At 37.3% G+C, this 17778-nt stretch overlaps 1 protein-coding gene across 1 annotated transcript in view; it reads left to right on the top strand.

Moving 5' to 3' along the window:
- The first annotated feature begins 979 nt into the window (after positions 1–979).
- LOC108552777 (blood vessel epicardial substance) overlaps positions 980–17778 on the top strand; it is a 33869-nt gene continuing 17070 nt past the window's right edge. Inside the window, exons 1-3 of the mRNA XM_017907443.1 lie at positions 980–1034; positions 12556–12897; positions 16702–17099. Coding sequence (XP_017762932.1) covers positions 12568–12897; positions 16702–17099 — 728 coding nt within the window. The 5' untranslated portion in view covers positions 980–1034; positions 12556–12567. The remainder of the gene's footprint in view (positions 1035–12555; positions 12898–16701; positions 17100–17778) is intronic.

Consider the following 17778-nt stretch of genomic DNA (forward strand, 5'->3'; position numbering starts at 1 on the left):
ATACAGAACATTTTCAAATATACAGCTATCTAACTCAATCCTATCTTTCACTATAGTTTCCATGAAAATGTTTCTCTTTGCTGATTCAATTTCTGTTACTGTTGCTTCCTATTCCTTCAAATATTCTAGCTTGTTCACCATATGGCTGGTTGTTCTTGAGTCCAAAATCCATTGTTTTGTTCCATTGTTCTCTGTCAAGAAGCACACTTTCTTCTTTTCTTCTTGATCTCCTTTGCTTTCCTTCATGTTTTTAAAATAACAGTCTTTTAGGTAGACGATAAAAATTTAACATCTTAATAAATCAATTTGGCACTAGAAAATTAGTGAATTTACAAGTTTTTGTAATTACTTTATAAACATTTATAGCAACACAGTAAAGTTGAAATTATACGCAACATTGTTATAGTATGTTTAATTTAATAATTAGTTAGTAGTAAATAAGATTGCTATAGAAAACTGTTTTTCTGGCATAATATTCTTATTATTTTGTAATAGATATGTACTAGCATAAGAAAGTGGAAAATAAATTTTTTTGTTGAGAAATTTTATTTACAATTGTCTATTTACAATGTTTCCATAGGTGATAAATTAATACAAAATAAAATATAGATTGAAAAAAAAAGTATTTACTATGGACGAGAATCGAACCCGATGTCCTGTAGCATAGGAAATCTCGATCGTCACCGTTACGCCACGATTTCATTTGGAAATTTGTGAAAATAAATGTATAATTAGTATTATAACAATACTTTAATCTTAAATATCTCAAAAATGATTGTGTAGTTGCTGCTATAATAATATATATTCTTGAACTGCGTGACGAAATCTATAAACCATTAAGGTTTCAACTAAATTGTTGATCCGAAGGATTTGCACTCTCCTTGTCAGTTACGTGTTATTCTTCGCCGCGTTCGGACGTAACGTCTCGATGTGTAACCGATTTTGCTGTTGACATCAGCACGCGCCAAAGGAACCTAAATCGTAGGACAAGGAGTCAATTAGTGTTATTTTACACCCAAAAATGGATCGAAAAGGTAAGGTTCAAACGTTAATACGGATTCTCTTGATTTCACTTTTATCTTCGGGCACGTGTGTTGGCTGGTGGAACGAAAGACTCTTTGTATATTCCGTCGGGGTTCTCAGCACCAAAAGCACGGACTCCAATAGGATATCGATCAAGAATCAACATAATTGAAGGGTACTTGTTGAATTCATGTTTCCAGTTCAACAATTATTCTCATAATTACTTCATTTGTATCTCTTGGGCTTCTTTTTCTTTGTAATTCCACTTAAATATCTTACGAGGGATACGTATTTAACAATCACACACCGAATTTGATGAAATTTATACGAAAGATAATTCTGAAAAAAATATTTCACCGTCGTTCATCTTAAAAGAAAACAATCTTCAAAGTTAGGGTAGAAACCTATAGTGGGATATTTTAATGTTTGCTAGAAATAATTATGAAAGAATAATGTAGGGTTAGGTTAAAGTGAATAGTGTTAGGTTTAAGTAGGGTTAGGTTTAAGTGAACACGTGGCAACGCTTAGGCTGTTGCAGGAAACAGCAGCCTCGTATTCGGCCCAAGCGTTTACTATAATATCTGTCTTTTTCTCTTTTTCTAACATACATTTAATGTGCCAAGTATAATTACAATAGAACACATATAAGAAACAAACCAAAACGTGTAAAAGGTTACAAACGAAATTTGAAACTATAAGATCGATGGCTGAACGTGGTGAATTCGTGATCTTAGGATTAAACTTAATCTACCGCGCTTATCGCTGTAAAATAATATATACCTAAGAACTATCTTGTAGTAGAAAAATATTTGTGTGTGCGTACGAAAGGACAATAGTGACCACGTGCAATGATCGTATGGAAGGTCGTGGATGATACGTGCGAGAGGATCGAGTGGAAAGAATATTTACGATAGTGTTGAATACGAAGATAGAGAGTTTAGATAAGTGCCTAAAGGTTTTGTTTATGAATTTGAAAGACGAGAGAATGCTAGTACATAATAGGTATGTAAGGATGCAGGCGAGGTCAGTGTAAGACAGCGAATGGTAGAGTAAGGTCACTTCGGAGACAGAGTTGAAGCAGCAGGTGTGAGAGACGGTGTGAAAACGGAGTAGGTCAGATTATATTATTATAAGTATCGCGAATTTTCCACCATGTACACGTAGCTTTACGAAGCAGCAAAGTGCAGGTGAATTGGGAAAAACCCTGAGCTATGGTCATGTTAAGGGAGGCATCGGAAAACGTGTGCATGGTGGGAAAGATGCGTAAAGAAGGTTAAGAGTAGTCAGAGGACAGTTTTTGTAGACAGTTTGGAGTCGAGAGTTTTAGTTGTACACAGTTAGTTGCAAACTGAGTTGTTATCGAGTTGTGAAGTTAAACGCTGGATTAACACTTTGACTGCCAATAAGATAAACACTCCATTGGGTAAGAATGTTGTCCTATATCACCAATTTATTATTATTTTGCCAATGAAATGCTGTGAATAATAAAAATACTCTCGTGGCGACTTGAGTGAAGCATGAGATTTCGGCATGGCAGTCAAGGGGTTAAGTTGAGAATCGATCTAGATTCTTGTAAAAAGATAATTCGTATGTTTAATCGTTACTCGTACACAGTTATAATTTATCAATAAATTATCATCGTCAATTTTTACATTAATAATCGTTAATGTGTCAATTATTATTAATCTCATCGGTGATCAGGAATATTTGCAATGAAAATTGATAGTTAGGGATATCTGTGTACTCGAAGATATAGATAAATGGATAATTAGTGTAGGATTTTTGGCTAAATTAATCCTAGACAGACATAGATCTGCGTCTCTAACAAACAATAACTCTCTTTTTGTAACAAACAGATTTTATTTAACTAAGATATTACACTAAGTTTCATACAATCCTCTATTCACTGTGTTTCTACACACATTCAGCCCTCTAACTCAACTCAAATCTGCCTACTTCTGACTTCTGAATTCTTCTCAATTCTTCACTCTATTCTGATTGTCTCACGCCCTTGCATCCTTACTTAAGGCCAAATTTATCTCTTTCCATACACATGCTTTCCTTCTCAATCATTCGACATACATTCCGACAAAAGGATTTGGCGCTATCGTTTGTTCTTTTGCGTTGGGCCCGATGCCGCCGTTCGCTATCCCTCGCTTTTCGAGAAACCGCCCAAACGTTTCCATGCACTCCCTTAACAGTAGTTTTACGGTCGCTATCTGTATACCTATTTCTACGGACACCTGCCAAATGTACAGGTAAAGGAAACCACGTGTCTTTTCTTTTTTTAACCATTAGTTTAATTTAAAAACAATTTCGATATTAACAGTCTTAATGTAAGTTAACTGTTACCATCGTATAATTGGAACAACTCATCCGTCAAATTGACGGGTTTCGTAAATCTAGTGTTAAAAGTAGGACCGCACACTCATTCGCCTCGCTGCGACTCTTAACCCTTTGCACCATTTAATTAAATTCTAAAAATCGATGTTAATTAATATATTAAATTTAAAATTACCCAACAATGCGTGGAACGACGAAGTAAAATAATTCTACGTCTTAATTTGCATACGATTTCTTATTTATTGTTTTAAAAATATCCTCAACTGTATGATAGAAAGTCTTCGAATTACTATTTTTCTGTAACGAAAAAATCGCCGAGTGCAAAGGTTTAATACATTGTTAGTGTCGTTCACCGCTCGCCATCCTACACTAGGATTTAGGAAAAAGTTGATAGTCAGAGAAAGTTCGTATGTTTAATCGTCACTCGTACACAGTTATAATTTATTAATAAATTATCACCACCGTCAATCCCTATAATATATTTACATTAGGTTATAGTCAGTGTTGAAATAATGAGTAGTAGGAAAGCGAACGTTCGATTACATATAGTGAAAGCTCAATCTTTTTATTCCAGTGATATTATTATTTATTAATCAGACACGTCACTATGTATTTGTGTCTTTTTAACTCCCTTCTCTACATTTTGGGGTCTCGTTCGGAATAAGAGAGTATTCTTTTGCAACATCTCGAAAATCAAAAGAGCTAGAGGCAAACTTTCTTCCCCAAAATTCTATTATTAAATATTGTTAGTCTATTCGTCACCCGTAAATTATATGGGAATTTCATTTTTCCTCTCTTCGTTATCGTAATTACCGTAAACCGTTAAGTCACGGACTGTTCTCCCAACACGTTATGTATAACAGAAAAATTTGCATATTCGAATACCAGTTTCCCCATTTCGTAATTCTCAATCCACGAACCCCAAGATATACGAAACATCCCCGTCCATGACTCCTCTGACTGGAATTAAAACGAATCGCTGGATCCAACGTCCAGCAAGAAATCCTTCGAATACTTACGAATGCGTCGAATGCACCATTGATGACGTCTCGATTCTTATTTTTCGGCCGATGATCCTGTGGATTTGGTTTTATTAGTGTGAATGCAAATGTGTGAGATCGAGTAATGGCACGAATGTAGATATGTATTTTTTAGAAGTGCGAGTGGAAGATCTAGAATGCGTGGTGTTAGGCAGTTGCTATGGATCAGAGTCAATTTGTTATAAGGAATTTCAGTTTGTTATAAGAAGCGTGAGAGTGAACAATTACGATATAAGACGTGTGTAATTTATAATTTTATAATAAATATACGATTGTTATACAACAAACTCACAGATCCGGGCATACTGAAACGGAAATACGCGAAGTTGACTGCGTTACCAGTGGTCGGAAGGACGGCGGCTGCGGCGGCGTCGAGCCGTGGAGGAAGACGCGTGGAACGGCGGCGGGCCACAGGCAAATTGCATTCAATCACTATTTCCGCAACGCGGAAAATATTGATGCTGTTACGCTGTCCCTTTGACGCAAATATTGATACGCCGCGGATGAATCGCCTCGGCTGAATCTTTAATGCAATCGCTCTGCTTCGGCCGGAGTTCGTTCCGGCCGGGAAATAAAGTCGAAGCAGGCTGAAAGAAAATGATCGAGTCCGGGTTAAACGTATTGACGCGATCCGTATCCACGGATGGAATTCGTGTCCGGTATCTTGCGAATCTCGGATCTTCTCGTGGACGTCAAACGCGTTGCGGAATTGAACGAATTTGTGTAGTATTGACAAATGACCGGTAGATGAAAAAATAAAAGAATAAGATCCTTAACACGTTGAATTTTATTCAATTCCACGCCAGTTTTACAGAAATTGCCCGTGGCACCACGATGAATTTTCTTTTATGTGATATATATGTAGGATCGGATTGGGTGGATTGGCTAAAATAGCGCTGTTTTACTTCTTGATAGAGTACAATAAGCTTATACGTAGATTGACGGCTATGAAACGAGAGGGATTCGCTATGGGCACGTTAGACTTTGACTTTTTACTCACACACTGAGATTAGCTTAAGAACTCTTAAAGATTGTTAAAAGACTGGAGACTGTAGACTGGAGCTGCTCGCGCACTTGCACCCTTATTTAAAGCATTCACTCTGTCCTTTTCCATACCCAGGCTTTCCTTTCCAATCATGCCCCTTTCCCACGCAACCTCGGTGGGCCAGGTACTTCAACTACTCTGGACGCATCCCCAAACTTTCACTGGACTCTACCATAAACATTCGTTGCAGTCAATCAGTCACTTTCATTCTAAGCCCAAACACACTTGACATTCTTTCAGGGTCGTACTTATCCCAATCCCACATATATAATGTTGAAATACTATCTGCAGTAGATGAGTTACAGTGTATAACCATGTTTGACATGTTAATTGCGACGGGGGTCACCATTGTGTTAACGATGGTAATAATAAAAATTTCTAAATATTGACATCTGTTTAAATTATATACATTTCTATCAACCTGGGCGCGCCGGTTACTGGCCCCCCCGTGGCGCCACCGCCAAGTTGAGTGCCGTCACCGGTGCCCCCCATGGCATTCAATGTGTTAAAGAAAAAAATGTGAAAAGGAGAATGAAAAATTAATTTATATGCATATCGGAAGAAAAATCGGGAGGCAAATAATCAAAGCGATAACGTCGAGTGTGGAACTTTTAATAAAAATTTGGAATTGCTCATTTAGATCATGATAGCTTTAGTGTTAACTCTTTACACCCGGGGACCTTCTCGTTATTTTTGTGGATTTTATAATTGGAGGATTTTCTGCTGTAAGACGATATTGTGCAAACGGTAAATTAAAAATCGTATGCAGATTAAGACGTAGAATTATTCTACTTTCACATTCCAGGTATCATTGCATTATCCTAAATTTGATATATTAATTAACATCGTTCTTTAGAATTTGATTAAATGGCGACTGAGGGTCGCCTCTCGGGTTAATATTTCATACTTATATATCCTGTTCAACGAGAATTGGCGGGAAATATAAACAGCGGTGCGTGATCGGAACAGGGCCGAAATGTAATATTCAGATCCCTACACAGTAGGAATGCGTATGCTTGGCTGTGTATGCGTGATCCAGGTGCCCTTCTCTGGGGCCTCTACAAAACGTCCCTGAGTAGCGACGATCAGCAGCCAATTTTCTGTTTTTCTTTTTTTTTTTTTCCAATTTTTCCATCGCAGCGTCGATCACGTGAATTTTCTGTTTATATTTCCTGCCAATTGAACGGAGTTTAGTATCGTAGGCTTAAGGACCCTAAATGGAGATGGGCTATTAAAGGTAAAGCGAGGGAAAGTGTGTAGACAAGACGAAAACCAAACCCAAGGGAAAACGTTCGTTGTCGAACAGTATACCGATAGCTTTACAATATTTTCCGCAATCAAAGGGGTAAGGGTAGTCTTAAGGATAATTAAGGAAAGCTAGAGGCAATCCTTTTCGAGATGGAGCGTTGTGCGAAGCTTGGTAGCGAGATACTACGCAAATATTTATATTATTAAAATATAAGGTGGCCACTGAAACACTGAAGGGTTTGAGAAAGTCGTAACTTGTTCATTTTGACTTGCAGGGAAATGGCGGCCATTTATGAAATATTGATTTTCTCATATAGTACTGAAGAAAATCTATTTATATTTCCGAATAAAATAATAAAAAATTGAAGAAACGTGTGTTTGATGAAGTTATTTTTGTTTTATATCGTTCAGTTTTTCAGTGACCACCCTCTATAATTAATATTTTTAATTTTTTAATTTAATATAAAATAAAATATATCGTTTTTTAAAATTGATAATCATATAAATTCTTTAAGTGTATCTTTTGCATTATGTTTCTGCCTTTGTTTGGGAATTAATGTAATATTAATCTTCCATATTGAAGTAATAGTAGTAGCTTTTAATATTTTTGAGATTGGGTGTCAGGAGTTAAAGATTAATGCATTGTAACGGGCCCATTAATCGATGATCAATGAAATCATAAATGGATGACAATGACTGTTAAAGCACGAGTATCGTTTAGTTCTTGCGAGAAATTTCATGTTATGGGGGTAAAGCAATAACCATGCTTTGGTTTCTGATAAGATATGCAGCAGAACCTCGATTGTGTAACTTATTTAGCACAAATAGGTTCTTGGGTAAGGGAATTATTTCACAAATAATGAGTTTCAAACATAATTTGTTTAAAGTTTTATGAATCCCAAATTGAATTAGGTGGTTAACCATTAAATTGATTATTCGAAGCACGCAACACTAATATCATTTCGTGCTAATATTATAGTACATAATGTCATTTCTGTTGTGTATATACCACTATCAATCCAAGTGTTTGCATACAAAATATGCTCGTGTAATAAAACGTTCGAAATTCTATTGTATTTTGTTTTAAGAAAATCATCCCTTTTTTGAATCTTTGTAATCCATCTTTGAAATAATAAATATTTTTGAAATAATATGAATTGAAATTATATTTAAAGTTCTTCGCGATTAAAAAATTATTTATTTAAAACCACGGTATCAGCTTATTGTTAAAAATATTACATCTACGGGAAAAAATGGCAGCGAATTTCACATCAATCATTTGATCGAAGTCAGCATCTTTCTCGGTACAAAATTTTATTTAAAAAATAGAATAAAAAAAAATATCGACGATATTTAATACCAATGCAATTTTATTTACAAAATGCCACTAAATTGAGCAACGCAGCGAAACGATGTAACTAGATTGAACGATGCTGCGAAATATATATAATTCAACGGTATTCAACTTTTACATTGCGTTTTTTCGTTTACTATTCCAATTTTCTACATGTCAGAAAGTTTTCGAAAACTGTTTGCTTTACAATAAAATAATAACGAGTGCCTGAAACTGCCGTGACATATTTTTATTGGAATACGTCGTACCCTTAATAAATTTGCATAACAGGATTAAATAACTTTTCGAAAGTTAGTCACGAATAACTTTTGCAAGGAAGAATGAACTTTGCTCGAATGAACCGACATGTAATAATCATGGTCTTTTAAAAAATACAAATTGCTCTTTCTGCGAGCATAAAGGATTCTTGAGGAAAGAACTATCTGACCTACATAAAAGTGATCTATTATTAACGTTCTGGGAGGTTTAAAACAATTTGATGCTCACCTTTCGTGACTGGAAACTCACACGTGAGTTTTATGCTTTTATCTGTAATCTGTTTGAAGTAATTACAGTAACAGACGGCACATTACGCAATGTAATTTGCAGAAAGGTGCATTACCAGCGATATTACGTGTGAAAGGGAGGATAATCCGTGTACGTTTTCGTATCTCGTTAAGATTATGAAGCTACCAATTATTTTGACATTTAGATTTCCTACGATACCCGACTTCGCGTCGCGAATCTGCGATAACTTTTTCCCAGGTATCTTCTTACCTGCAATAAACTAATTGCAAATAATAAAGAATTCCCTGAAAAAGTACAAATAATTTACTTCTGTAAAAGAATTCTGTCATGTCAAATGTCATTTACTCGTGTCAAAGAACTCTCTGAAAAATAGAATTTACTTCTGTCCCATAAAAGAATTCCATAAAATTTATTTATGATAGCATTTAAAAATATTTCTGATTAATTTAACAAAATTTATTTTTAAATATTCAATTTCATTTTTATCGGAATTAAATGGTCTTTGATGGAAATTAAAAGTAGAAAAATTGTGGAGGAAGTTGAAAGAGGATTCCAGAAAAATGCTGTGTAATAGCACATCCGGTATCATTATCCGTCCATTGTTGAATAAAATTTTTTAGGGAGGTATAAGAGAAATTCGTCAGACGTGGAGCCGGCTGGACATGTTCAGACATTTTCTGGATCATATTTTATTCATCAAGGTATGATTGATTGCCTTGATTTACGAGGAGTAATCCGAAAAGGACTTCCGTCAACTGCTACCCTCTGCACTGGGTCGACTGCGTATCTAATCAAGGGAACAAGAAGTTTTCCTTGTCTACCATAAGAAATATATTAATATATTAATCCAGATATGAGAAAAATCAACATACTCCTACTAACCGATATTTACTAATCAATCTTGCAACTAACGAATGAAGGTTATTATTCCATCTGTTTAGTATCTCGAAATTCTATAATCTAGGTTCCCTATTATCCTAATATTTTGATATTTTAATGCAGGATACTATTTCGGGAAAGAAATCGCGAATCGGCCAATATCGATTCGGGATTTCTTATTTTAAGGAAACAAATTATAAACCGGTCGGTGACCTACGCGTGACATTTTTCTAGAAACAAATCAAAACTGATAACATTATGAAAGGCTATTTTTGGTAGCAAAGCTAAGTTGCTTGGTCTCTACGGGGAGGTGAAACGCGAGTCAACGAAATCGTAATCTTCGCGGGGGGCGAATCGCGAATCCGGAAAGTGACGTGCTTTTTATGGGAGCAAATCGCTAATGGGCTGAATCATATCAACCAATTAGCGATTTGAAAAAGCACGTCATCGAACTTTGCGAAAAGCATAAAAACAGAACCCTCGACGACACAGGCAGAGTCCTGAGTGAAGAAGGGTTGAAGAGTCCTCGTAGAAATAGATTGTGACCGGCACAGGTGTGAGTCGTTCGGTGTTGGAGAGAGCCGAATTAGAGCGTGTTTCCGCGTGTTATAGTTACGTTATTTTAGCGTTCTTTTCTCGCGTTAAATTAGTTTTCCGAGTTTAGCGTTCGTATTATTCTGTTCATATTGTTCTGTCCGTTTTCGGTGTCTCGAAACTTTTCGCGCAGACCCAAAATTCCTTCGATTAAACAAGGAACATAAATATTTAATTCCTGTATATTGAAGACAATAAAACCTGTTTTCGGCATCCTATATTAATATATTTCATTACTATAATATTCGTTAATACTTTAATATCTCTCGGATATACCTAACTTGTCACAAATTTTTGATATACTCGATTTCCCCGGATCGATAAAAATCCCATAGAGATTTAAAGGGAACGAGAAAAATAAAAAAAAGGAATGCATTAACCCGATATCCAATAATTCACGATATCCATACAAGCCTGACTTCAAACTATAGTCTACACAAGCAACATCTCTAGAAATATGTAACATTAAACTCAGAGCCGGAAAATCAAAATATCCGCAGACCAAACGCGAAGGCCCCTAAAATCTGCTCTTTTAATTAAAAAGAGCAGTAAAATTGGACTAGAAGATAGGTAATAAATGACCAGAGCACGACATTAAACCCGACAATTGGGCTGAATGATTCAACTGCAACTTGGCACATATCTTCGCGATATATCACACACGTCGAGTTTCAAGAGTCGCGAGAAGTTGCACGAACAAGTCCATCCCAGTAAGCTCATGTAGTATCGTAGATTTAAAGACTCTAAGCGGAAAAGAGCCATAAAAGAAAAAAGTAGTGAAAGCGAATGGACAAGATGATACTCGACGATAGATTTTAACGATTTTAAGGAAAAATTTTGAGAAAGCTACAGTCGATCTTCTCGAGAACACAGTGTCGTGATGAACTCTGTAAAGAGAAGTCAGACAGCCATTAGGGGAGTTGTTTGAAGTTGTTTTTCTCTTCATATTTACACGTATACTCGTCAACGTTCGACCAATAGCTTTCTTTGTATAATTTCATTTTGATAATAGATGTTACTATTCTAATTTCTAGAATGAAATCAAAGCGTTTAGCGTGCAGGAAAGTAACTGTATTCGGTTGTACAGCAATAGATATATAAAGTTTGATGTAGGTGAAATATATACACTTATGTGAATATAAAAAGATGAGGTTTAAACACGTCCTTATGAGTTACAATACTTTAAAAGCAGGTTCTTTTAAATCCAGAAACCGACCCCTTGATGCTTGCAAAGTATCGAAGGTCCTTGAAGTTCGAAGTCCCGGTATTGGCCTGCAACGCGATTTTCGTTCATAGCAACGCTGGCAATAAGGATATAAAACAGTCCACCACCTAACTTGGGACGTGCGGTCCTAGGGCCGCAACAGCGGGCACATATATGTAGAATTGGAATAAGTATGGTCTTGAGAGAGTGTCGGAAGTGTTTGAACTTAGAACAAAGGTGACCGCGCAGGAGGATCGAATGGATGTGTATGACAGAGCCGAGTGCGATAAACGATTGGAAGTTAGTTTATGATAGCGGTGTGTGTTGAAGTACCTGGTCCACCGAGGTTGCAGGGAAAGGGGCATGATTGAAAAGAGGATAGAATGAATGGTTTAAATAAGGATGCAAGGGCGCAGGAGAGTCAGAGTGTGTCAATCAGTGTGTAAGTCAGTATGTAAGAAGTCCAAGTCAGTCTAAGAAAGATCAGAAGAGTGTGCCCATAGCGAATCCCTCTTGTTTCATAGCCGTAATTCTATTTACAAGCTTATTTTATTCTATTAAGAAGCCAACAATACTATCTTGAGTCGATCCACCTATAATCTGATCCTACATATATGTGTTTCTCGGACATAGTAACGCGTTTACGTGGGACACGTCCTATTAGTTATTTTCGTCGAACGTATACACGAGTTCCTCGACCAAAGTGATGGTTTCCGCCAAACGCATATATTTGCGGCGCTCGTCCATAAAGGGTTCACATGTTGAACGCCACGCCGGCCCCTGAGGACCGGGGCTAGACTTTTCGTTCAGGCCTTGCCAGTACGTATGGTTCGAAAGGGCCCGCTAACTGTGGCGCGAACAGAACAGCACGTAAAACCGGCGTGGCGTTTAACACGTTAAGTCCCCTGTTTTGCTTGCCGTTCCGTTCAGGCTCAAACTCGGCTGTCGAGTGGGCCACTGGCGACGGGCCAAGTATTACAACAAGAATTCCCAAACGGTAGGTCTAAAGATGGCGAAGAATTTAACACTAAAAGTTAGCACCCTTTGTTCCTAGTCTGGGCCGGCCCGAGCGGAAAGTCTAGCAATGGTCCCTGGGGACGTGTTAACGTGTTAAACATAAATGAGCGCTAGTAGTTTTGAACGACTAGAGTCCATCTCAGCTCGCAATTTCACAGATATAACAAAAGAGCATCCGATTGTTGAGCGAGTCAATCCTCCTAAACGTCTGAGAGAAGGAGCTTTCTTTAATTTTAGCCTTAGTCCCTTCGGTTCCCGAATCACACCTGTTATAACTCATACTCTAACTTGCTTGTTGCAGTGGAAGAAGGTGATGGCCCGTACCACGCGCTCGCGACGAAAAATGGCGAACACGACTGATGCTCCCTCGCCTGCGAGCAGCCTTTTGTCGTCCACCACTACGACCCCGTTCACCAGCCCGACATCGACTACCTACTCCACCGAGGGCTATACCTTCAATTACAGCGGCCTGCCCAGCCTAGGTGACTACTCGTTGGAGGACCTGAATTACACGGAACTCTGGGTGGACGTATGGAATAGCACCGAGGCCAGCAACGTGACCGAGAGGTTAAATACCACTGTACTGTCAACGGGAGGAGGCTACTGCGACGAATGGGAGGCAGCGCAGCATAAACTCTTCCAGGTAAGCTTTGATCCACGCTTTATGGTGGCAGCCTCAGATCCTGACTATGAGGGTCGTTAGGGTAGAGTACACACAGTGTCTACTCTGGGAATGGGGTTAACTGTATCAGGGAATTAATGGATTTGCTGGGAAATTAACGAGTCGAAAGTAAAGTAGAGAGGATTTTAGCTGTACTTTCTGGAATTTGGATGGATATCGACGGTATTTAATTAGGGGAATTGTGGATAACAGTTATTAGGGAGCTGATAGAGTGTGAGTAGGCGTAGCGTGTATTCCAGCGGTTCTCATCCCATCTTTCAATATGTGGATCGAGTTATCGTGTGTGTGCCACTTTGTGGTATACTCCAGTGTATATAATTTTTAAATTTCGTATAATTGCTTCGGCTCGTGAAGCACCTGGCTATGTCCCAGGTATCATCGGTGGTTCGCGTACGTGCAGGTTGAGAACCGCTGGTCTGTTGCATTTATTAGAAACAGAGTTAGGAATTTTGTAATTAATATTTGTGGTAGATACGATGGAATATGTAACGATAGTAATACAGTATATTGTCCTGTAGAAATTTTCGAGTTATGTTGTAGGAATGTTATAGTGTGCAGTAGTGCTCTTGTACGGAGTGTACCATTTATATTGACCCCGTGGAATATTTTCGAAATTATTGATGGTACTGAAAACTGTTTTGGGTAAAAATTTTAAACTAAGAAAAGTTTAGACTGAATGAGATCGAGTGAGGAATAGCAATTCCAAAATGGTATTAATGTCCACCAAATGTTAATTTTAAAACCAGTGGTTTTCAACCTTCTTTGCTCTCGTGTCACCCAACTAATATGTGATCAAGTCACGTTCCACTTTGTACGTAGTACCTATTAGTTGTAGCATACTTCACTGTGCATAATTTGCAAATTTGATATAATTCGCTTCAGCTCGCGTACCGGAGGAGAATATTCAACGTAACTCTAGTGATACGTGTATCATAGTGATACGCGTAGCATGAGAATCGCTGTTCGGACTTAAACATTTTTCGTAGCAAATGCTTTAATACTCTTATGTGGAAATTAACGAATTGCATCGATCACTGTATTAAAAAATACATGATTCCATTTACAAAAATAGAAGAAAAGAAGCAGATTAGAGATTAATACGAAATAAGTTAGAAAAAGGATATGAAATGAATGGAATAAACGACATAAACGGTGAAGCAGATATTAGGGACTACAATAGCAAAAGTTAGTCTAACGATGTATATGTACATATAAATACGTAAACGAATATACACACAAATATACAATATACATAAAAAAATTATATATATATGGTATATAGTATTGATCACTGGTCATTGACCCTTTACCGTTGGTCACCCCTTCACACCACCAATCAGGCCCAATTTAGTTTAGATTCATTTAGTCCGAGGAGAAACTTGCAACGAGCTTGCAAGGAGATTGAATAACCAAGAATTTCTAGATTTTTTTCGTTTTTATTATAAATCTTTGTTTCGCAAAATTTGTTATTAACAATTTTAATTTATTGTTAATAATAAATTCAATAGTTTATATATTTTGTATAACCATAACCGCATTTCCACATTTATACGATAAATCTCTATGACACGTATATGTATGTCATAATATTTTTATTTCCTTTGTATTTGTGGCTAAAATGAAGTATTACGCGAAAAGTGGGAATATTAGAAGCTTCATTCTTATCTTAAAAGTTAACTGTGAATTTATTTTTGATCAACTTTGTATTAAAAAATCATTCGTATTTATGTATCAAATAATAATACAATTTATTTAAAGGAATTTCTTATGTTGATATTAATAGAAGTCCATAATTTGACGACATCTAAAAATGTCATCTATTTTTGTCATCAATTTTTTATTAAATATACATTACCATGCGTAATTTCTAGTTAATTTATGGCATGATTCAAATTGATTTTCTAAAAACCCAGTTATTTATCGAATTTGTTTTTTAGTTAATTTGGATAAAAAAAACTTTCTAGCTGTATGTGTAGCAGAAAATGGTTTTTCAGAAGAAAATGTTTTGGAGGTCTTTTCTTGTTTGTCCTTTTATTAATCATAGTACACTTAGCCGAGTGACGGTGCTATTGAGCTTTTGGAATTAAGAATTTCATTAAAGCTTGAAGAGCTGGAAGATTTTATTTCGCTTGATATTGCAGAAATGTCGAATGCTCGAGCCACGCCTTTGTCATTTAATGAAATGCACATTTTTTACGCCGGGAGAGTTATCTTTGATGAGCATCCTCGCATGAAGATTATTGCGTAACTAATGAAAAATGTTTTCACCGTGAAATCGCTGAAAATCGAGAATAGGATCCGCGTTGGGTAGCAAACAGTTTATATAGCGCGATGCTATAGAGCTTTCAAATACGTTTTAAATATGAATAAATGGGGAACGAAATGTTTTAGCATAATGTTATTTTAATTCAGAAAGAAGGAATCTATTTTGGAATTTTTCATTATTTTCATTCAACGCTATTAAATGATTTGAGTTTGAAAATGTCAGCAATTTTACTCAACGATTATATTTCAATCGTTTCAATAAAATTTCCATTCTTAATTGAAAAATATTTACATATAGAGGACGCCAAAAGCTTCTGGATAAATTGTATTTCAATTTCGATTTAAATTCTATCATACGTCAATGAAATCCTACGTATAATAAATATTGTAGAGACATGGTGGTTGTTAAATAATATAAAACTATTTATTAAACATAAAATAATATTACAATGTGCGGTGATGGTAAAGACTACGAATATAGATATATATATCAAAGTCCCTCAAGAATCCTCTCTCAAGAATCCTCCCTTAACCATTTCTGCCTTCTTTATATATTCCCTAAATAGCCTCCCCCAGCACGACCAAATATGGTCATGCTAAGGGCCTGACGCATCGCCGGGGTTTTTCCGACCGACCTGGCCCTCGAACTCTCGGCAACTTTCTAAACCAAAGTCACCTACACACGAGGTGGAAATTCTGCGATACCACAATATAATGACACTATAGTTCATAAACCACGATACAAATATCTGTACGATATTTATTCAGTAGGTTGTGTATTTTCAAAAACTCTTTGCCTCGACACAACGAAAATGAAAACTTTCGACGGTCACTATACAATTCACGATTAGTAGAAAATGATTAAATAAGTAAAAGACGAATATCAAGAAATAAAAACATATTTTCACAATTTTAACCTCACACACCATATACATCAACTCCACGAACTGAATTTACAAACATTATAAAATACCCGACTATTTAAAGAACGAATAATGAGAAAGTAACCCTATATACAAATTCCACTAAAAAAATGCATACGTACAAACAAGATAAAAGTACAAGATAATTGAAAATCAAATAACAAGAACACTCTGTTACGACACTAATTCGACTCACAAATTTCTTCACTCAAAACAATCGCAAGAAGCATCAAATTCCCTCAACAATCTCACGAGAAAAGAACCCTAAGATAGTAGTCTTCAGCCACTCACAACAGTCTCCAGACGATCTGATAAACATAGCTGAAGCGAAACGAACCAACCATCACCATTCTTTTCTCTTTTTTCTTTTTCCATACGTAAGGGAAATTTTTCAAAGATATCCCGGCCTCCAGGGGGAGTAAACTATGTTGCGTTGGATTTTTACCAAGTAAAACCTCCATGATGACTATCGTCGCCACCCTGGGGGAGCATCGGGGATTCTAAACGAACAAAACCGGTGCAAACAACTAGCCAATGGCTTCTTACCTGGAAACCGTTTCGTTTTGCCCTTTACCAGGCGGCGAATCTCTTCTTTGCGGCGGCGTTCCTGGTGCCGCGCTCTTTCAAGGCCTCAGTCCTGGCGCTCCGCACCTTCCTCACGGCCGGCTTCATGCTGGCCGCCCTCTGGGCCGGCATCACCATATGCGCCCTGGACGCCATGCTATGGTGTCTGGCCCTAGGCCTCCTGAACGGCATCCACTCGCTCATACTAGCCTGTCGATTTCTGCCGCCAGCGCTCAGCCCAGAGTTGGCCGAGCTCTACCTGAAACTCTTCAAGCCGTACAAGGTCAGCAAGAAACACTTCCAGGAACTGGCCAAGGAGGCGAGGATACTTAAGCTGGACTCTGGTCAGACGTACGCAACCGAAGGCGTCACGCCTGCCGACGAACGGCTATCGATACTCTTGCGTGGCAAGTGAGTATTAAAGATCCCTCAGCGAAGTATGTGCTACTTATTATGTACCTATATATATTTGTGCGAGTGTGTGCTTGCGAAAGGAATCGATCCAGGGATAATGTTCCGAAGGCGAGCGTTTCGCAACAGACTTTCGTATTCACCTCTCGCTTGCACGGAAGCTCCGTTGTTTCTACTTTATCTGCTCTCTCTATGCCTTCTTCTCCTATTTTTGGATTTTTTAACGATAGTAATCGAGGATAAAGTACCGCGAGATGTTCTTTGTGGGAGTGTTGCAGATATCGACTGTAATTTCTTTTTCTTTCGCATATTGTTAGGCAGACCTAGAGGACTGATGATGAACGATTTCAACTGGCAAACGCAAGTTGGTCGTCACTCATAGGAACAAATGGTCGTGGCTCGTTTATTATAGTTGACGCTGATGATTCGCCTTGCAGATGGTCGTGGTTCGTTTATTGTCATAGTTAACATTGACAATTCCACGTTGACAGCTTACCACGTCAGCCAGTCGATCATATAAGAGCCGTTCACTGCACTAATCGATTAACTCCACTTTTTGAAAAATCTTGAATTTAAGTGTCAAAGCACTTGGTATAGTCATAACTTTTTATATTTAAGACTCTTCAAAAAGTGGAGTTAATCGATTTGTGCAGTGAACTGCTCATATATATATAATGAA

This window comes from Eufriesea mexicana, unplaced genomic scaffold (assembly GCF_001483705.2).
Source record: "Eufriesea mexicana isolate 0111107269 unplaced genomic scaffold, ASM148370v2 scaffold10, whole genome shotgun sequence".
NCBI classification, from domain to species: Eukaryota; Metazoa; Arthropoda; class Insecta; order Hymenoptera; family Apidae; genus Eufriesea; species Eufriesea mexicana.